Genomic DNA, 21,498 nt, shown 5'->3' with positions numbered 1-21,498 from the left:
AGACGTTCTAGACCACTAACATTATTTTCAGATAATGGAACTCAATTTACCTTTATAAGTTCCTCAAAGCTAATTCTGACTCAATTGTGAACTCTATGTCTGATGAAGGCATTGAGTTCAAGTTCATACCAGCGTACGCGCCCCATATGGGCGGCTTATGGGAATCGGGTGTGCGATCTTTCAAATCCCATTTAAATCGTGTCCTAGGAAACGCTCACTTAGACTTTGAAGATTTATATACCGTTCTTGTTCAAATAGAAGCAATCCTAAATTCACGCCCCCTAACTCCCTTATCACACGACCCACAAGACTTGACTCCACTGACTCCTGGTCATTTTTTGGTTGGACGACCTCTAACAGCTCTACCAACGCCTGAATTACTGCACATCAAGGAAAATCGACTCACTCGATTTGAAAGATTGGAGCAAATGCGACAACACTTCTGGTCAAGATGGCACAAAGAGTACATCGCGGAATTGCAGCAACGCACCAAATGGCAAACCAGCAAGGGCCTCGTTCTGCAAGAAGGAACACTCGCGCTAATTAAAGACGACACATTACCGCCAATGAAGTGGAGTCTCGGCCGTGTAATCAAGGTCCATCCGGGAACCGATGGAGTCTCTCGAGTTGCAGATTTACAAACTTCGGAAGGAGTAGTGCGTCGTGCATTCAACCGCATCTGTCCTCTTCCGGGGGAGGATGTTCAGAATTAAAATCAATTACTACTAAACGAAACAAGTGTCAATTGTGACACATGACAAGACGTGACACTTGTTAAAACAACATTTAATGTCAATCAATGAAAAAAAAAATCAATTCTCATCTTCATCGTGTCTTTATCTAAAAAAGAAAGTTTTCCTAAAAAGAGATGCGCATCTATTAACCGTTTAAACAAACAACTAAACATCAATCCCAGCAAGAAAGGAAGAAAGAAGCCAAAACCAGTGAGTTAAACAAAATTTTCTACCAAAACTTAGCCACTGTTGATTGCAAAAAACGAATAAAATAAAATAAAATAAAATAAAATAAAATAAAATAAAATAAAATAAAATAAAATAAAATAAAATAAAATAAAATAAATAAATGAGTATAGCCATGTTTAACCCAATCTAGTACAACACTATTATTAGTTAAGTATAAGACGTACCTAGTGTAGACGTAGATAGTATAAGAACACCTAAGGTCGTCGGCCTCCTGTGGTGATCTCCGCGCTTGTACGTGTCTTCTGTACTCGCGCGCCATTTCCTCTGCGCAATGCAGTGTGACGTGCTTCACACTGTTCCTTGCATCACCGATCGTGAACGTGCGTGCAGTTATCTTCGCGCCAGTGGGCACGTAGCGCGCCTGCGCGGGATGACGATGATATCGTATGGAACGTTCCCTCACCCGGGCTGTCGGGCACGGTGTCGAAGTGGCAGTTGAGCAGCAGCGCGCGCCTGGACGCGCCGGCGCGCCCGCCCGCGCCGCGCACGCGCACCACCACGCTCTGCACGTCGCGGTAGACATTGCTCATGCCTGCACCAGGGAAACGATATCAACTAATCGCTACTTTTTACTATCATCAAAGAACAGAATCAGTCATGTTGGAAAATTCTGACGCAAGCTGGACCCAAAAGTTCTCGTAGCTGCCCGCCACCCACAGTAGTCGGAGGTATCTCACCGTCGAGGAAGGTGAGCGCGAAGGCGCCGCTGGCCGTGAGCACGTCGTAGTCGACGCGGTTGTGCGGCGACGCCTGCGCGACGAGCGCGCGCGCCGCCGCCACCAGCACGCGCACCGCCGCCACCTCGTTCTCGTAGCTGCCCGCCACCCACAGTAGTCGGAGGTATCTCACCGTCGAGGAAGGTGAGCGCGAAGGCGCCGCTGGCCGTGAGCACGTCGTAGTCGACGCGGTTGTGCGGCGACGCCTGCGCGACGAGCGCGCGCGCCGCCGCCACCAGCACGCGCACCGCCGCCACCTCGTTCTCGTAGCTGCCCGCCACCTGTGTCCCCACGACTGCCTTACACTTCGCACAACTTCGTGATTCAAAACTGTTCTCATCAAAACAATATCAGTCTGATCAAACTGCTTGATGCGCCGTAAACGAAGCAGGTACAATGCTTGACTCGAGCAAAAATGTACGTGCTTGACGTCAAGCCGCTTGACCGTCTCGGAAGCTCTTCAGGTAGGACGGAGAATTTTTCTTGAAAAAAAATTATTCGTCTTTGACTTGAAGATGAATTAAAATAAATAGTCAACCAATGGCATTTTTGCCAATTTGCAACATGATTGTCTCCGAAAATGTATTCTTCCTGTCACGGTAAGTGTGGTTCTTCAGCTAAAAGAGACGTGTGACGAACGATGGCTCCTAGGATCAAACTGAGCTATACAAGAGAGGAGAGGAGGAGGTTACCCGGGGGCCGATGGACGTGATGTTGACGAGGTGCTCGTGCGCGATCTGCGCGATGAAGCGCTGCGGCGGCGCGGCGCGGTCCAGCGCGGCGGGCAGGCGCCGGTCCGCCAGCGCGGCGCCCAGCAGCGCCAGCGCCGTGGCCAGCGCGGCGCCCAGCAGCCAGCGCAGCGGCACCACGCCCGCCGCAGGCACGTTCTCCTTCACCAGCTCCGGCTCCTGTTGCACACACGCAAGTGCCACGTTAAGCCGACTCCTCTTTATGCACTTGTTGGGTTGTAGTGAACTGAACTAGGACATGCCTACCACATCATCCGCGCGAATCCTGGGAACTCTTCAATTTTCCACAACTAAATTAGCCTGTCTGTCCCTGGGATGCAAATTATATACTATCTCTTATAAAAGATCAGTTAAATGGATGAGCTGTGTAAAAAGTAGTACACGGACACACTGATGTTATAATGTTAAGTAATGACATGAAAGAGTAGTACACGGACACACTGTTGTTATAATGTTAAGTAATGACATGAAAGAGTAGTACACGGACACACTGTAGTTATAATGTTAAGTAATGATATGAAAGAGTAGTACACGGACACACTGATGTTATAATGTTAAGTAATGACATGAAAGAGTAGTACACGGACACACTGTTGTTATAATGTTAAGTAATGATATGAAAGAGTAGTACACGGACACACTGTAGTTATAATGTTAAGTAATGATATGAAAGAGTAGTACACGGACACACTGATGTTATAATGTTAAGTAATGATATGAAAGAGTAGTACACGGACACACTGTTGTTATAATGTTAAGTAATGATATGAAAGAGTAGTACACGGACACACTGTAGTTATAATGTTAAGTAATGATATGAAAGAGTAGTACACGGACACACTGATGTTATAATGTTAAGTAATGATATGAAAGAGTAGTACACGGACACACTGTTGTTATAATGTTAAGTAATGATATGAAAGAGTAGTACACGGACACACTGTTGTTATAATGTTAAGTAATGATATGAAAGAGTAGTACACGGACACACTGATGTTATAATGTTAAGTAATGATAGGAAAGAGTAGTACACGGACACACTGTTGTTATAATGTTAAGTAATGATATGAAAGAGTAGTACACGGACACACTGTTGTTATAATGTTAAGTAATGATATGAAAGAGTAGTACACGGACACACTGTTGTTATAATGTTAAGTAATGATATGAAAGAGTAGTACACGGACACACTGTAGTTATAATGTTAAGTAATGATATGAAAGAGTAGTACACGGACACACTGATGTTATAATGTTAAGTAATATTATACCTATGTAAGTATATAATATTAAGTAATATTATACATTTAAATCTGTCAATTTAAAAGTAAATGCTAGGATCAATGAATGCTCACTGCATCCACAGTCCACAGTTCACAGTCCACAGTCCACACCTATCCTTGCTCTGTATTGACGTCATCACAAATTCAAGATGGCGTTTTTGACCTACTGTTCCCTGTGAGATGGGTATGCAGCAGATCAAGATTTTAAAATTCATAGATTAGTATTTACATACATAGTCTGAAATTACAAAATTTAACATTCAATCCATCAAACAAACACTGATGAAAAAATAATTAAGTATATTTACTTTTGACACTATAATAATGAATATATTTTATCACTATATGTAAGTAAGTGGCTTGTAAATGTACAGACTTGCAGTGAGCATCAACTATACAAACACACAAAACTTCTGAACTTTGGACTTATTTACAAAAACCAGTTTTTCATCGGCTTACTGTGGCAAAAACCTAAAAACGACGATATCAAATTGTTACCTTGCGATGCCGATATGAATTCTATTTCAGCTCAAATAATAAGCAGTTTTTTATTTTTAAAACTGTTAACAAAACTCAGTCTTTATAGGGAGAAAAAGTACCTGCATCGCATGAATATCTGGTGGAAATTCGTCTGGTGGGAGGCTTCGGCCATGGCTAGTTACCACCCTACCGGCAAAGCTGTGCCGCCAAGCGATTTAGCGTTCCGGTACGATGCCGTGTAGAAACCAAAGGGGTATGGGTTTAATAAAAACTGCCATACCCCTTCCAGGTTAGCCCGCTATCATCTTAGACTGCATCATCACTTACCATCAGGTGAGATTGCAGTCAAGGGCTAACTTGTATCTAAATAATAATAAAAAATAAAAAAATATCTGCAGAACGACTGATCAGCCGCAAATTTTCAGAATTGCCGCAATACTCCAGTAGTGCAGTAAGAGTGTAGTTTAGCTGAGTCATGAGTGCAATATAATTTAGAGCATTCAATAGAACAATTAATTGTACCTATTGCATTGCATTGGTCATAATCCGCAACTAGATTTAGATTTGAAATTTAATATAATATGGTCCAATTATACATTGAAAACAATCTAATATCAATAACAAAAAAGTGATAAATTTAAATAGATCATTTTTCTAAGATTAAAATAAATACCTATTCATAAATTCTCACCATTTTTCCCATAAATTTTTTCTTACTGGTAGCTAGCATTTTTTTCAATTTAATGCAAATTCATGAACAATAATCGTCAATCGACGTTTAAACTTTGTTTTATTTATCTAAAGAATTGAAAAATAAAATACACTTCACACATCAAACCTTCAAACTCATTCAAATCAAACTGAAATTATATTCCTATATTATTGCCTTGGTCTGTGATGTGGATTCTTTGGTGATTGCACAGTGTGATTGTCACATTTGCATTTGTGATTTTTGTCTATGTGTTTGTCAAACTTGAGGAGAGGAATGAGTGAATGTCAATATGACACATTTAAGGTCTGTGATCTGTGAGAGGAATATAAATTATAAAAAAAATGTATTTGGCATATCTGGATTGGATTATAAAAATGGGTATTTAATAACTACACAAGAATATAAGAATTGACGCTTGATGAAAGTTACGACTGCATGTTTTGTTGTCTAGTTAGGCGAAGCTGAAACATGTCCAAGTGGGTCGGGTACGCCGTGTCCGTGAACTGCGCGGAGCCCCTGGGCTGCTACCAGGGCACGATCGTGGAGGCCGACGGAAACACTATCACGCTGACTAAAGCATTTCGAAATGGATTTCCTTATCCCAAGTCTCAGGTTACTTTGAAGTGAGTCAGATCGATCTTTATCATTGTTCATTTGAAGTGGAGGTTACAGCTGCACTGGTTCATTGACTTATTTGATGACGAGTCGGTGCTCGGCTGTGATCAGAGCCGACAGGAAGTGACGATGAAATCTTTAAATATGAGCGAGCTTGTGGAAAGAGTTCGGCTGGATATATTAACTCCATACCAGAATGCTAAACTGCTTGGCGGTACAGGTTGGCCCGACGCTCTGTTGTAGATGTAGCACCCCCTGCTGGAAGACAGAACGTCACAATGTCCATTGAAAGCAGATTATTTGTTGTCTGCAGTGCTGCTGACATAAAGGACTTGAAGATTATAGAGGAGGCGCAGCCGTCAGCGGCCAAGCAGACGCACAGCACAGTGGCGGTCACCAAGAACAACAAGAAGTGCCAGCGGGTGACCGTGTGTGAGAACTTGCAAGCAAACCCTTCCCACACAAGTATGTATGTCAGTGGTTGGTCGCCGGTCGCCGGTCACACGTCAACACTGCAGCAGTTAGTTAACTACTAGTCTTTCATGTTTCTAATGTTGCTATTTTTCTGTACATGCAACATAATGTTCCTCCACACGGTTGAGTATCCAGGTGTTACCCACTAGCAGGTGTTACCTACTAGCAGGTGTTACCCACTAGCAGGTGTTACCCACTAGCAGGTGTTACCCACTAGCAGATTCAAGTTGCCTTTAATCCAAATTGCAGATATCCAACAGAACTCGAACAATGGAAACGGCAAGGCGGCGACTGCCCGCGGCCCCCCCGCCCCGCCGCACGCCCCGCCCGCCCCGCACGCCCCGCCCGCCCGCAGCAAGCCCATAGACATCCAGGGGAGCAGAAATAAAAATACTACTACCGGTAAATTATACACATTGCTTTTGTTTGTACGATGACAATAGCAAATGATACGAACAGTTCCCGCTGCAGGCGCGGGTGCGGCGGGTGCGGCGGGCTCGGCGGGCAAGGCGCGGCCGCACGAGCGCGCGCGGCGCCGCGACGAGGCGTGCTTCGGCGACGCGGCCGAGCCCGCCTGCAGCGACGACTTCGACTTCGAGGGCAACCTCGCGCTGTTCGACAAGCGCGCGCTGTGGGAGGAGATGCGCGGCGCGGCGCCGGCGCGGCCCGACGTGGTGCCGGCGTCCTTCCGCCACGACGAGAACGTGCTGGGCGCCGCGCCGCCGCCGCAGCACATCCGCCTGCCCGACGAGCTGCGCGGCCCGCTGCAGTACGCGGCGGACGACGGGCGCGCCGTGCCGTCCGCCGCGCCGCGCCTGCGCCGCGCCTTCTGGCTCGGCATGCGGCGCCGCGCGCTGCTGGACGCGGCGCTCACGCTGCTGGCGCGCGCCGCCGCCGACGTGGCGCTGCGCCTGGCGGGCGGCACGCGGCGCCTCGAGCCGCGCAACGCGCACCAGGCGCCCGTCGCCGTCGTGCTGGCGGCGCACCACAGGTGAAGTCTCTCTACACAACACGTCGGCATGCGGCGCGTCCTGTCGCGAGATACGAGCTCTCCTTGTGTCGCAGGCTGGGCGCGTGCGGCGTGCAGGCGGCGCGGCTGCTGGCTACGCACGGCGTGCGCGCGCACGTGCTGCTGAGCGGCGACGCGCAGCGCTGCGCCGAGCTGAGACACGAAGTGCAGGTAGGGAAGGTCAAGTTGGGAAGTGAGGCTGTTCCTGTATTAGTTCCTGTGTCTATTTGGTTACAATTGATAATTTTTATTTATTTATTTATTTTATTTATTTATTTAATTATTTTTTTATTTAGACAAAAAAAAGCGAATGATTCACACCACACTTCCAGACCAAAGCACTAGACAAAAAGCCGCGACTGGTGTTGGCAGTTTGCAGTTCAAATAGACCGTAGTCTGTGCTAGGGCTGACAAAGTTCATCGACCTCATTCATACTATATTATATTATATACTATACTATATTTATACTATACTATATATATATTCATACATTACTAAACTATATTTTATTTGGTGCAACAGTGTTAATGCATACGGCGTTGTAAAGACTTTAACTTCATTGTTCCCTTGTTCACCTTGACTACGTGTCACTACCGTGTGTGTGTGTGTTGTCGTGTCGCCAGGCGCTGCAGCACGCCGGCGGCGCCGTGAGCGCGCGGCCGGCCGAGCTGCCCGCGCCCGACGTGGTGCTGCTGGCGCTGCACGACCCGCTGCTGGACGACGCGCAGGAGCCGCACGCCGCGGCGCTGCGCTGGGCGGGCGGCGCGCGGGCCGCCGTGCTGGCGCTGGAGCCGCCCGCCGCGGGCTGGGAGGGCGTGGGCTGCCGCGCGGCGCTGCAGGGCGGGCTGCCGGGCGCGCTGCCCGCCGCGCTGGGCCGCGTGCTGCTGGCCAACGTGGCGCCGCCCGCGCAGCTGTTCCGCGACCTGGGCGTGCACTACCGCCCGCCCTTCGGCGCCTGCAGCGTGCTGGCGCTCAACTAGGGCATGTGCTGCTCCGGGCTCGACCGTTGGCTAAGTGCAGTACTACAGGAAGGCAGCGACGTTGACAGTTCAGTGAGGTTGTTACGTTCAGTGATGTTTCATGCAAGTGTGTTATCATACTCGATGCAAGTCTGCTTGCTCTGCTGCTCTGCTGCTCTGCTGTTCTGCTGCTCTGCTGCTCTATAAATCAAAAATAAAACCATTTATTCAAATAACGCGGCTGTTTCTACAGTTTTTTTTTCTTTCTAAAACAATATTATAGCCTTAATGCTAAATCGGGACTAATATTCCCCTTTCCCCTCCAACAAGCTTGTGCTAGCCGTTAGGAGTCGGTACGACAATAGTGCAACGGGCGGGGTTTGAACCGGGGACATTTCGGAATTCAGTCCGCTCCCCAACCGTTGAGCTATTGAGGCTCATACGAGTATACGATCAACGTCCGTATTCTAAGTTCATTGTAGTTACTTTATTATCATTCAAAACAGCCGTAAATATAAATTACCATCTGAAGTAGCCAAGTAGTCGTAAGTAGTCGAGATCCGGGCGAGGCGCAACCGAGATCCGAGCGAGGCGCGTTCGAGATCCGGGCGAGGCACGGCGAGATCCGAGCGAGGCGCGTTCGAGATCCGGGCGAGGCACGGCGAGATCCGAGCGAGGCGCGGGCGAGGCGCGGCGAGAAGAAATCTTTTATTTTTATTTATTCCGGACATGCGCTTATAAAGTGAAGAATAAATTACATAATTATTTTAAAAGGAATTGTTTTATTTCTATAGTTATTAGTTAGGCATTTGTTCAGCAGAATAGCCACTTAAGTTCGTTTGTGTTTCCTAGTTTGAATCCCGAGTGAGCGACGGATTCTCAGAAACTCAAGTGCAGCGAGTGAGTGTAGGGAGGGATTCAAAGGCACAAGAAACAACTTTGCTATAGTGTGTCTGATACAATAAATACGACTTCTGCGGAAGAAAGTTTAATTCAACGTTAGACATTCTTTTAATTCTGATAGTGTTCAATTAGGTATCATTTTACTAGATTCACTCTTTTTGTTAAGTTTGTTAAACTTTATATAACTATAATGCGTACAGAATGAGTTCTCTCGCACCATTTTAACTTTAGGTACCTACCTATGTGTCAACTTTTATGTCAAAAGTACGATTCTAGTACTAGTACATGACAGTTGGCACAGAGCTAAAATGGCGCGTGAGTTCTCATTTTGTACGGACTATACTCAACGATCGTTTCGAAATGCCAATCAGAGCGTTCTCAATTAAAAACGCTAACCGCCGTACTCAGAGTCGCTAATCGTTAGTTAAGATTGAGTTAAAACGAGACAGATTTATGTGAGAGATATAGCTGTCTCGTTTATTGTTAATGTTTCGGTTGAACGCACTATTGAGCTGTCCTGTGTTGAGCTGGAGCGATATATTGTAGTCTGCGTATACCGACCTCCTTCAAGTGACTTTTCTATGTTTGAGGATGTCATGGAGGAGGCCCTGAGGCCATAGAGGGTAATCATTCATCTAAGCCTGAGGCGGATACCTATGTAAGTCGTCAAAAAAAATATTGATCTGTGGAGACTTTAATGTTGACATTTTACTTAACACCTCCTTTACAGACAGATTACTTAACTTATTTAAAAGCTTTGATTTAGGAAACACTTTTGTCGAGCCTACACGTGTACAGCACAGTGAACAGCACATTCAGCTACTTGTATTGACAACATTTTTGGTGATTGTAAAATTGTCAAAAAATCCATTATCACCAATCTTAGATCTGACCACTGTGGACAAATGATATCTGTTCCCAGCTGTGGACAAATGATATCTGTTCCCAGCTGTCAACAAAATACAATAAAAGTAATAAAATATAGACCAGTCACCACTAAAAAAGTAAGGCAATTCAAACAAAATATTTTATTTACTTTACCTACACTTGACCTTACACAGGATGGTCCGGATGAACACTATAACGCGTTTTTTGACCTTATCAATTCCCAATTTAATTCTGTTTTCAAAGTCGTAGAAAAAAGGTTGTTTAAAAATCTTAAATTTAGCGATTGGGCTACTGTTGGCATTTACAAAAGTAGGAACAAGCTGTTTGACTTGTACGCAGAAAAGCAATATAATTATACTCCAGCATTTGTTCAATATGTAAGAAATTATTCAAAATTAATTAAAATTGTTTGCGTACAAGCAAAGTCTATTCACATAAAGCAGATAATTATTAATTCTAACAATAAAATAAAAACAACTTGGGACATCATTACGGATGAAACTGGGAAACATAAAATGGAACACAAGAAATTGGAACTTAAAATTAACAACCACATTATTGATTCCGATTTAGAAATTGCAAAGATATTTGAGGACTTTTTCCAAAACATCCCAGTCACCACTACAAGTTCCCTTAACTCGTCGCCAACAGAAGCCTACAACCTTCTCAGGAGCAATGTTTCTGAGTGTAGTGTATTATTTAAGTTTGAATACGTTACCCCACATGATATTATTAAAGTATTCAAATCTTTACAATCCAAAAAAACAGGAGACTTATGGGGGATATCAGTAAAAATTATCAGCAATATTATTGATATTATTGCTCCGTATCTTGCTCTAATTTTTAATGAGTCTGTAGAATTAGGATGCTTTCCAGATCTTATGAAATGTAGTAAATTAATTCCTCTTTTTAAATCGGGCAGTAAAAATGACCCAAACAATTACAGGCCAATATCAATTTTGCCGACTTTTAGCAAGATATTTGAAAAAATTATGCTCAACCAACTGCTCCGACACTTCAGTCTGAATAACTTACTTCACTCTGAGCAGTACGGTTTTACTAAGGGTCGATCAACAATTGATGCGGGCGCAATGCTTTTAAAGCATATATTCGATGCGTGGGAGTGTGGGCTACATTACACATATAAAAATCAAATGTACATATTTAATTAAATTAAGTTAGATACCTAATATTAGTTTTGCCGCGCGGCATCTGTGTGCATATTATCGGCCATCGACGCAACGCACACACGCGTGCCAGCTGATCGGGGAACCGGTCAGGCGACTTACGCCTGCCCCCGCCGCACCGCGCCGCTGCCCCGAGCCGCGGCGCGCTGCGGCCGAGGGCCTGCCTAGTGGCTTCCAATACCGTCCCTGTGTCCACGTCTGTCTAGCGCGCGAAAACACATGTACGTAATTTTAAATTAGCAAGTACGTTACTTCGCGAGTCTGTAATAGTTTTAGTAGTGCCAATTAAACCGATTGAGTGCTGGAGCCTGTCTTCTGATTATTGGGGAACATCTTGGTCTTCCTACACCACCATCACAACCCCAAAGGAGAACTCACAGAATGCCACTGGAATTTTCTGTGATTTGTCTAAAGCGTTCGATTGCGTTGAGCACGAGACTCTTTTAACTAAATTGAGCCACTATGGAATCAAAAACACTGCGCTTAGTCTCATTGCGTCTTATCTGAGTGACCGTATACAAACCGTATGTGTAAATGATGTGAGGTCATCCGGATCACCCTCACTAATGGGCGTTCCTCAAGGCTCTATACTAGGTCCCTTCATGTTCTTGGTATATATAAACGATTTACCATATTTCGTCCATAATACTTGCGATATTGTGCTATTTGCAGATGATACGTCCCTAATTTTTTAAAGTCGATAGAAATAAGAACAATTTTGACGATGTAAATAATGCCATATCGCGGGTCACTCATTGGTTTACTGTCAACAATTTACTTTTAAATGCAAAGAAAACTAAGTGTGTTATATTTTCTCTGCCCAATACAAAGACGACCAAGGACATTAACTTAATGATAAATAATGATATGTTAAAAGTGGAGGAGACCACCGTGTTCCTGGGAATCACGTTAGATGCAAAGCTTCAATGGAACGCCCATATATCAACACTTGCTGGTAAACTCAGCTCTGCTGCTTATGCTGTTAGAAGGATTCGACAGGTAACTGACGTGGAAACTGCAAAAATTGTGTATTTTGCCTATTTTCACAGTATTATGTCTTACGGAGTCTTGCTGTGGGGTAAAGCGGCAGATATTGGGAAAATATTCGTATTACAAAAAAGGGCAATACGTGCAATTTATAATTTAAAACCGCGCGATTCCCTACGAGAGATATTTAAGGAAATAGGTATTCTTACAGTAGAAAACATTCACAGTTACAAAAAGTCAGTGATCTCCATGATAGGCAAACTAGAAACAAAATGCCACAAGCAATTTTAGACTTGCCTTTTTACACAAGTTTAAAAAATGTGTTAAAAGTATGCTCCTAAAAAAAGCATATTATACAGTCGCAGACTATGTAAACGATAAAAAAGCTTGGATTTGACTCGCTCCAGCAATGCACGGGGCTGCAATGGCTTGTATAGTACGGTATAATAACATTGTAAATTGAAAAATTAAAAAGAGCAACCGCCGAGTTTCTTGCTGGTTCTTCTCGGTGGGAACGGCGTTCCGAACCAGTGGTAAATTAAAACTACCTGACTATTCATAAACACTTGTAAAAAGTTTACATGAATAGAAAAAACATTCTATTCTATTCTATTTAAGTAACGATTAAGCGACTCTGAGCACGGCTGTAAGTAATTCTTCTCACGGGGTGAGCAAAACAACGTTTGCTCACTGGTTTTAAGGTAGGTATGATTCCGAACCACGCTGCACGCAGCAGTGCTGCCACCAGCTGTCACAGTCCTGTCGCGGCACTACTGGTCCCCATACAATCTCTATAAGCTTATATGACATTACATTCCGAGCTAGGCAGCAATGTAGCGCAACTTATAGAGATTGTATGGGGACCAGTAGTGCCGCGACAGGACTGACAGCTGGTGACTGCACTGTTGCGGCAGCGCTGCTGCGTGCAGCGTGGTTCGGAATCATACCTTTAGGTATCGAGAGCGCCCTTTTTGAGCTAGTGACGTGATTAAATTATTTTTTGTTTTGTAGTGACTTTGGAAGTCGGTTTTTTAAAGAATTTTTATTTCAAGCTTTTTTTAGTTCAGGATTGAGGAGGAGCTCGGTAGTTACCCACAATCTCATTTCGCCATCAACTATTCCTGAATCCCCACGGCTTAGGAGTGCAGTACATATCCTGCATCATCAGGGTTGAGGGTTGGGACTTGGAGTTCAATCATGAAGTCGTCGCTTGGTACCTGAAATATTAATTCAAAAGCGACAGTTCCTGAATCTGCATAATCTCGGACTCTGCAGCATCAGGATTAAAGGAGTTGGATCCAAAAAAAAATGTACGGTACCATCTCGCAACTTAATGTAGCTATTAATTTAAATTTAAAAAATGCAAACCCTTTTAACTCTGTGAAGATATCATACATGAAGGGATAGAAATAAGAAGAGAGTGGTTGTTACTCAAATCCATTGATTTATTTCCAAAAAATATACTCAAAGTCTCAAAAGCCTATACGTTTACATAAATAAATAATAATTACATCCACATTATGATGACGCTCATTCGGTTGTACACAAATCTCAACTAAGGTGAGTGGTGACAGATTTAGATAAAGTCCTTATCCTCTCCCGTAGATAGAATAATAGGTAGATGTAAGTACTGTGTAACCGCGTATGAGATAGCAATAGCACGAGACGTAACGATGAATAACACGACAATTATTACCATTGCTTAGTAGTCAATATTTGTATTAACCGATCAACAATATTTGTATTAAACGTTTTTTATGTGAAAACAAGTAAATAACTCATTGGAAATACAATTACGCCACGAATTCTCAAAGTTTGTTTTGCAACTTCTTGTATGTACAGTACGCGCGGCGAGAGTTTGGCTTTGACCGTTATTGCGCAGAAATCAGAAATTGGGTATCAACGGGCAATTAGTGGGGTGCGGGGCGGGTGTGTAGGCGCACGCGGTGCTCTGATTGGCGCTCCACTGCTCCAGTCGTTCCCTGCCTCTCGCATCGATACGACGTACCGCGCACTCGTGTTGTACAATCACGTTCACAAGTGAATTGCTATTTTCGTTAATTGTTTATTGTTGTCGATTGTTATTATTTGTTGAGTTTGTTTGTTTAAGTTTGTCAGTTAAGTTTTTTTTGTTAAATATTAAAAAGTGATTTGAAAATGCGTAAAAAAAACATTGTTTTAAAAAGGCAAGCACGGAAAATGATATATGACGTGAATTGCTTTTTAAAGAAAGAAGCTGACGAATGTGTCGATTCATTGAAGCAAATTCGAAGTCAGATTGAGGAAGTTGCTTCTTTACTCAGTCAGTCGGAGAATAACCAAACTATACAGACTATGCAGGTAATGAAAACGGAAACTGTTTCTAAAGTAAATTGTGTAGTCAGTAAATTAGCTAAAATTCAAAAACGGACATCGGAGGCCACTAAGACTTCAATTGGAACTGTAAAAAATATCGCAAATCAAGCCAAGAGTTCCGATTTGCTAATTACTTTCAGAACACCTGGAAAAAAACGTCCCAGAGCTAAACCAGTTACGAATATTGATAATTTTGACCAAGGTATTATAAAAAGATGTATACACAATTTTCACAAGACGAATAATGAACTTCCCACCATTGGGAAACTAAAAAAGAAACTTGAGGAAGATATAAACTTTAAAGGGTCAGAAACAAGTCTTCGTGTAATTATAAAGGAGTTAGGATTTCGCTGGAAAAAAACAGAAAACAACCGTAAATTACTAATAGAAACATCGAATATCCGATTACAACGCATTGAATATTTAAGTAAAATAAGAAAATATCGACAAGAAGGAAGACCCATTGTTTACACAGATGAATCCTACGTAGATTCATCGCACTCAACAACCAAAGCCTGGAGCGATGGCCCTACGGAAGGACTAAAAAAACCCATTTCTAAAGGACAACGAGTCGTGATAGTCCACGCAGGATCTGAAGCTGGGTTTATACCAAATGCTTTATTAACTTTTAAAGCCGGCACCAAAACAGGGGACTATCACGACAACATGAATTACGAGAATTATGAAAAATGGCTTAGGACACAATTAATTCCCAACCTACCACCCAATTCTGTAGTGGTTGTCGACAACGCTTCATACCACAATAAACAATGGGATTAAGCACCGTCCTCCAATACCAAAAAAGCCGATATGCAGAATTGGCTAACTGATAAAGGCATACAATATGATTCAACAATGCTCAAGCCACAATTGTACAACTTGATAAAAGCTAATAAAGAAAGATTTAAAACTTTTTCAATAGATCAAATTTTAGCAGAAGCAAACCATAGCATATTGAGATTACCGCCTTACCATCCAGACCTCAACCCCATAGAAATGGCATGGGCTACTATTAAACAATATGTAGCTAGCAAAAATGTTAAATGGAATTTACAAGAATGTACCAAACTTATCAAAGAAAAAGTATCCTTAATGGGTGCCCTGGAATGGGGAAAAATATGTAAAAAGGTAAAAGATATAGAAGAAGAGTACGTCAAGAGTGACCATGTAGTTGATTTACTTACCGAGCAATTTATAATTCGCGTCGATGATAATTCCGAAGACGATGATTCTGATGATGGTTATGAAGATGATGATGATGACAACTGCAACCGAGGAAGCCCTGAACCCGGACCCTCAACAAGCAAAAGACGTTGCACAATTTCGTGTCGCGGCAGCACCACTGGACCATGCGGTGATTTCATAGAAGGCGTTAAACCTTTAACTGATTCAGAATCTGAATAGCACTGCTGCTAAGACTTTTTTTTAATGTTAACTTTTGTATTTAATAATTATTTTAAGTTTCTTTTGTTTGTATGTACCAATTTTACATGTATCTTGGAATAAATAATTTTATTAAAAAACAATTATTTAGAATTTTCATCGCTGTCTCTGTAAACTTTAAAAGGAAATAAACATTTTATATAAGTAAAATAACTATCAATAGTTTTAATAAATGAAGAAGTTTATCTATTTCGTATTATTTTCTAGCATTATTACCACTGTACATGAATTTTGACCCACTCAAATATCCAACCTGGTACATAAAAAAGGAAAAGTATTGTGTGCGTGACAGTACCCATGCGCAGTAATCCCCTCCACCCGAAGGTCAAAGCCAAACTCTCGCCGCGCGATCTGTAAGTTGTATGTATTCTTGAAAAAACCAGTTACACGATAAGGGACAAAAAATAGGTTAGCTGCGACTCTGTTTATCACATTTGTAACTTTATCTGTGCTCTCTTTTTAGTGCGAATGAGAAAGCAAACGTTCCTGCATCTACCTTTATTACTCTACGTCCTCTCCACAAGGCACATTCTCTAAAGGATAGCAACACTTCGGATAGGTACCTACTACCTGCGGATGTCAAGTCAATGTCAACGTTTAGACATTAGACATTAGTGTACAAAACGTAGCGTTACTAACGTTGGCAAATTAACTGAATGCGTAGGTATCGCGGGTTATAGCTTGCTTGAGATATGTATCACAAACATGACAATACACTCAGCAGCCTGAGCACAATCAAAGCGACAATGCGTTCTCGCGGCTTTTGCCACGCTTCGTCGGTACAAACTACAAAACCCGCGAGGGATAAATCGTGCTCGGGCTGCCTTTGATCGATTGCGAATAAGCTGCAGCAATCATTGCTACAACGTTGTGATTGGCGGAGTTCATAGTGTCGTTGCTGCAACGACGCATCGCAGCCAACTTGATACAAAGCCATCATTGCTACAACGTTGTGATTGGCGGAGTTCATAGTGTCGTTGCTGCAACGACGCATCGCAGCCAACTTGATACAAAGCCATCATTGCTACAACGTTGTGATTGGCGGAGTTCATAGTGTCGTTGCTGCAACGACGCATCGCAGCCAACTTGATACAAAGCCATCATTGCTACAACGTTGTGATTGGCGGAGTTCATAGTGTCGTTGCTGCAACGACGCATCGCAACCAACTTGATACAAAGCCATCATTGCTTCAACGTTGTGATTGGCGGAGTTCATAGTGTCGTTGCTGCAACGACGCATCGCAACCAACTTGATACAAAGCCATCATTGCTACAACGTTGTGATTGGCGGAGTTCATAGTGTCGTTGCTGCAACGACCGACGCATCGCAGCCAACTTTATACAAAGCCATCATTGCTACAACGTTGTGATTGGCGGAGTTCATAGTGTCGTTGCTGCAACGACGCATCGCAGCCAACTTGATACAAAGCCATCATTGCTACAACGTTGTGATTGGCGGAGTTCATAGTGTCGTTGCTGCAACGACGCATCGCAGCCAACTTGATACAAAGCCATCATTGCTACAACGTTGTGATTGGCGGAGTTCATAGTGTCGTTGCTGCAACGACGCATCGCAACCAACTTGATACAAAGCCATCATTGCTACAACGTTGTGATTGGCGGAGTTCATAGTGTCGTTGCTGCAACGACCGACGCATCGCAGCCAACTTTATACAAAGCTATCATTGCTACAACGTTGTGATTGGCGGAGTTCATAGTGTCGTTGCTGCAACGACGCATCGCAGCCAACTTGATACAAAGCCATCATTGCTACAACGTTGTGATTGGCGGAGTTCATAGTGTCGTTGCTGCAACGACGCATCGCAACCAACTTGATACAAAGCCATCATTGCTTCAACGTTGTGATTGGCGGAGTTCATAGTGTCGTTGCTGCAACGACGCATCGCAACCAACTTGATACAAAGCCATCATTGCTTCAACGTTGTGATTGGCGGAGTTCATAGTGTCGTTGCTGCAACGACGCATCGCAACCAACTTGATACAAAGCCATCATTGCTTCAACGTTGTGATTGGCGGAGTTCATAGTGTCGTTGCTGCAACGACGCATCGCAACCAACTTGATACAAAGCCATCATTGCTTCAACGTTGTGATTGGCGGAGTTCATAGTGTCGTTGCTGCAACGACGCATCGCAACCAACTTGATACAAAGCCATCATTGCTTCAACGTTGTGATTGGCGGAGTTCATAGTGTCGTTGCTGCAACGACGCATCGCAACCAACTTGATACAAAGCCATCATTGCTACAACGTTGTGATTGGCGGAGTGTAAGTTTCCCCCACCCCACCTGCCACTACATAGTTAACACGCAGTACGCACTGATGTAGCAAGGACACAACACTGCGAGTATCGCGACTTGCGCGCCGCCGCGCCGCAGCGCCGCCGCGTGCCAACATTGTTTGTTGGTCCAAGTAGGTAGGTAGCTCCCATGAACATAGCCTGAACCAACTGACAGGCGCACGTGCCACGTTAGTTAACTTGAGTTACACTCGGATTATAATTATAAAACTGGTAAAGTCTGTTCACTAATTTGTGTCGCTACTCGCGTCTCGCTACTCGCGTCTCGCTACTCGCTACTCGCTACACCCGCAGGCGTATTTATTATTTTGCTATTATTATATTATTTTCACTTTGTTTGTTAAATAAATGTTTTCTATTCTAAGAATAAAATATAATACCTGCTTTATTATACTTATGTTTATTGTAATAAATAATAAACACTGGTTGTGTAGCGACACTATGTTAGTGAACAGACTTTACTGGCGACCGGCGACCGGCGACCGGCGAGCGGCGACCGGCGACCGGCGAGCGGCGACCGGCGACCGGCGACCGGCGAGCGGCGACCGGCGACCGGCGAGCCGCGAGCGAGTTACGTCGGTATGTATATACAGGATATAAAATATGTACAGCGCTTCCATCGACGGAGTTTATATTTTACAAAAATATCTCTTTCGATCTAATCTGTCGGAACTTGAACCTATAAGTGACCCACAAGTAACCTATTGGTGATTTTAATTTTTTTCTATTTACGATTCGAAGCAGTAACAGGATTTTTTATTTCCCGTACTACTTACTGCAGCTGGGAGTAGGGTTTCTAGTACCGCGGCCAGATGTGCTGATAAAAAATAATTATATTCTTTTTTCATATTAGTTAGTTATCCGTGATAAAATAGTAAGATAGCTTGACACGGCTTAAAATATAAACTGCGACGTATGTAGGTAACTACGCCATAGTTTAAGTTTTAAGATCAAAATACACTTTAGCACATTTAAAACTAATTCATTTGTGCTTTTTATTTGAATTTGCTAAGAAATATAAAATGTTTAGTTAAAGTTGCAGTCGAGATAAGGCGAGAGACGCCACAGCACGCGCTAAGGTAAACTCGTTAAAAAACTCATTACCTACCCTCATTACAAACAGTACAAAACTCTTAGAAAGGGGGGAAGGGGGGTAGATTCAAGAAGCTCTCTGGTTACTACCCAGTGGGAACATGACTTGTAGCGTCAAGCGAATGTTTGTACCTAATGTACTATTCGAGCTTCAAGTTTACGGCTTACGCTTGCGATGACACGTCACACGACATGCGACACGACATGCGACACGACATGCGACACGACAATGTAACACTCGTAGGGAACTCGCGAACAACCGACAGGCGCGTGGAGTCGCCGCGAATGTTACGTTACAAGTCTGTCTTCGGTTTGAGATACAAGAACTCGATACATTGGGTACACCAAAATGTTACAAGTCAGTCTCCAGCTTTACATTCAAACTAAAGTCCCGTTTGCTTAATGTTACTAATAACTTATATAAATATTGTAATAATTCAACAATTACCGACATTATTTATTTATTTATGTACAGTTAAAATCGAGTTAGTAGAAAATCGATATCAATAAAACGGTAAAGAAACACATATGAAAAATACAGTTTCACCTATCTACGTACGTCGACACACACACACACACACACACACACACCGTTGAGGAACACATTGTTACACACGCACACACACGCACAGACACACAGTTGACTATACATAATACACTGATACAATAACAACATCAAGTCACAACTTGCCGATACCTGGCACTTGGCAGCGTGCGTGTCCAGTGACGTCACGTTCGACTTGCGACTAACTTCACTTCGCGGATAGGGTGTAGAGCTATGCCCTACGGTGTTGTTACGAGGCTTCACTCACAATAACGAATGTGGCTGTAGACAGGACATCGTTCCCAATACGAGGTCTGATAAAATGCCCTTGTTAAAGGACACTACTCTCCATTTAATACTAATCAGATAAAAATGTAATTATCAGAGCCATGTAATATTATAGCTGTCAGTAGGTATACCCATATAAGCCCGCTTTACACACCACGACATACGACACGACAACAACCGAGCCTCTAGGCTCTAGTGTACACTTAGTAAGTATAGTACCATCAAGTACAAGTTCGTTTCCGCATCCAACTAAGTACATCAGACATGTACATAATATACACATGTACTGTACATATACACATGTACTGTACATATACAAGCCTTTTTATATGCGATTCCGAATATTATCTCAAAACACTTACACGACGCTTACGCTTAAACAATTCAAATTAATACATCGATTTTATTTTTAATACTTTGATAAATCGATTTAATCGAAACAGAATCGAAATATTTCATGTATAAATAGATAATAAATTATGTAAATTGTGCCAAAAGGAATTTCTTATCTGAAAATCATTAAGTATTAGACATGCCAACTCGCACTGCCAGCCTCAGTTGGTAACAGACACGGGTACAGTAAGTAATGTACATCGGCCTTTAGAATGACATTTAGCGCTGTCTCTGTCACTCGCACCTATATGACGATTTGTCGATCTCTCTCTCTAAAATCCGCTATCTCCTTCTAAAGGTCGATGTACATTACTTTCTGCCGCGTACTGTAGATCTGATTACACTGATACAGAAATGATAAGTGACCACAGGCCATGTTATAACGCTGTTCCCAGCATCAATAAATATTTAATTATTGCTTAAAATTAGTTTATTATATACAACATGATAAACGGACTCACATATCAACAACTTAACCCCGTAAGTAAAGAGGATTTTGTATATAAATTATTTCTAAAATTTAGCCTCACACTAAGAGAGGGTGTTCAGAAACAAGAGAGTCTTACCTCACAGCAGGTGCTTACGGTTTACGGTTTACGGGTAACCGTTCCTATACTCCATCCGCCGCAATAAGTTAGTATAGCGCTCTCTCTCTCTGTGATATAATCAACAATAACAAATAATAATAATAAAAAGTCTCTTCTGTACGGGGACAATACTTTATAATCATTTACCCAAAGATATTATAAACACAATTGAAGTTCCTACATTTAAAGCAAAATTATTGAAATTCTTAACGGAAAAAAATTATTACTCTCATTACGTAACGATTATATAACAGAAAAGATATAAGAAATGACTCGGACAAAATAATATTTAAGGTATCTGTAAATTTTAATGTGTATTTATTTTTAATGTAGTTTAAATTAATATATCATTGCATGCCGCAACGTACAAGTAGACTTTGGACGTACACTAATAATACCTTTAAGATCTGTAAACTAACCCAAATTCGCAATAAAGAGAATTGAATTGAATTGAATTAACAAATGATAGACGCTAATTTGAGTTTTTGAAAACATTTTTGAATCGAATTTTGAATATTTTTTGAAAACATGTTT

General features: G+C 42.6%; 2 protein-coding genes and 1 pseudogene across 3 annotated transcripts in view; 2 read left to right on the top strand and 1 right to left on the bottom strand.

Moving 5' to 3' along the window:
• LOC117992050 (endoplasmic reticulum metallopeptidase 1-like) overlaps positions 1 to 5,087 on the bottom strand; it is a 49,671-nt gene extending 44,584 nt beyond the window's left edge. The window contains exons 1-4 of the mRNA XM_034979698.2: positions 4,902 to 5,087; positions 2,392 to 2,607; positions 1,833 to 1,980; positions 1,387 to 1,515 (exon numbers count right to left, since the gene is read on the bottom strand). Coding sequence (XP_034835589.1) covers positions 1,387 to 1,515; positions 1,833 to 1,980; positions 2,392 to 2,607; positions 4,902 to 4,940 — 532 coding nt within the window. The 5' untranslated portion in view covers positions 4,941 to 5,087. The remainder of the gene's footprint in view (positions 1 to 1,386; positions 1,516 to 1,832; positions 1,981 to 2,391; positions 2,608 to 4,901) is intronic.
• A 94-nt stretch (positions 5,088 to 5,181) lies between these two features.
• Positions 5,182 to 8,228, top strand: Edc3 (Enhancer of mRNA-decapping protein 3). Of its 2 annotated transcripts, none has more exons than XM_069505488.1 (7): positions 5,182 to 5,300; positions 5,374 to 5,545; positions 5,851 to 6,002; positions 6,261 to 6,413; positions 6,483 to 7,002; positions 7,077 to 7,191; positions 7,645 to 8,228. In XM_069505488.1, exons 2-7 carry the CDS (start codon positions 5,391 to 5,393, stop codon positions 7,999 to 8,001), a joined length of 1,452 nt encoding a protein of 483 aa, XP_069361589.1. In that variant the 5' UTR covers positions 5,182 to 5,300; positions 5,374 to 5,390; the 3' UTR covers positions 8,002 to 8,228. The 2 variants fall into 2 exon arrangements, with proteins under 2 accessions (XP_069361589.1, XP_034835588.1); XM_034979697.2 differs by having other exon boundaries at positions 5,208 to 5,225.
• A 5,916-nt stretch (positions 8,229 to 14,144) lies between these two features.
• Positions 14,145 to 15,734, top strand: LOC117992048 (uncharacterized; annotated as a pseudogene).
• Positions 15,735 to 21,498: the final 5,764 nt, after the last annotated feature.

Source organism: Maniola hyperantus, chromosome 20 (genome assembly GCF_902806685.2).
Source record: "Maniola hyperantus chromosome 20, iAphHyp1.2, whole genome shotgun sequence".
Taxonomy (NCBI): Eukaryota; Metazoa; Arthropoda; class Insecta; order Lepidoptera; family Nymphalidae; genus Maniola; species Maniola hyperantus.
Note: the sequence above shows the minus strand (reverse complement) of the source record. Positions and strands in the feature narration are given on the sequence as shown.

What these genes read in the sequence shown, in the direction of transcription:
- Edc3 (XM_069505488.1), top strand. Translation starts at nt 5,391, where the DNA reads ATGTCCAAGTGGGTCGGGTACGCCGTGTCCGTGAACTGCGCGGAGCCC. An exon ending in AAGTCTCAGGTTACTTTGAA is followed by an intron (nt 5,546 to 5,850) that starts GTGAGTCAGATC and finishes TGTTGTCTGCAG; the next exon opens with TGCTGCTGACATAAAGGACT. An exon ending in GTGCTGGCGGCGCACCACAG is followed by an intron (nt 7,003 to 7,076) that starts GTGAAGTCTCTC and finishes CTTGTGTCGCAG; the next exon opens with GCTGGGCGCGTGCGGCGTGC.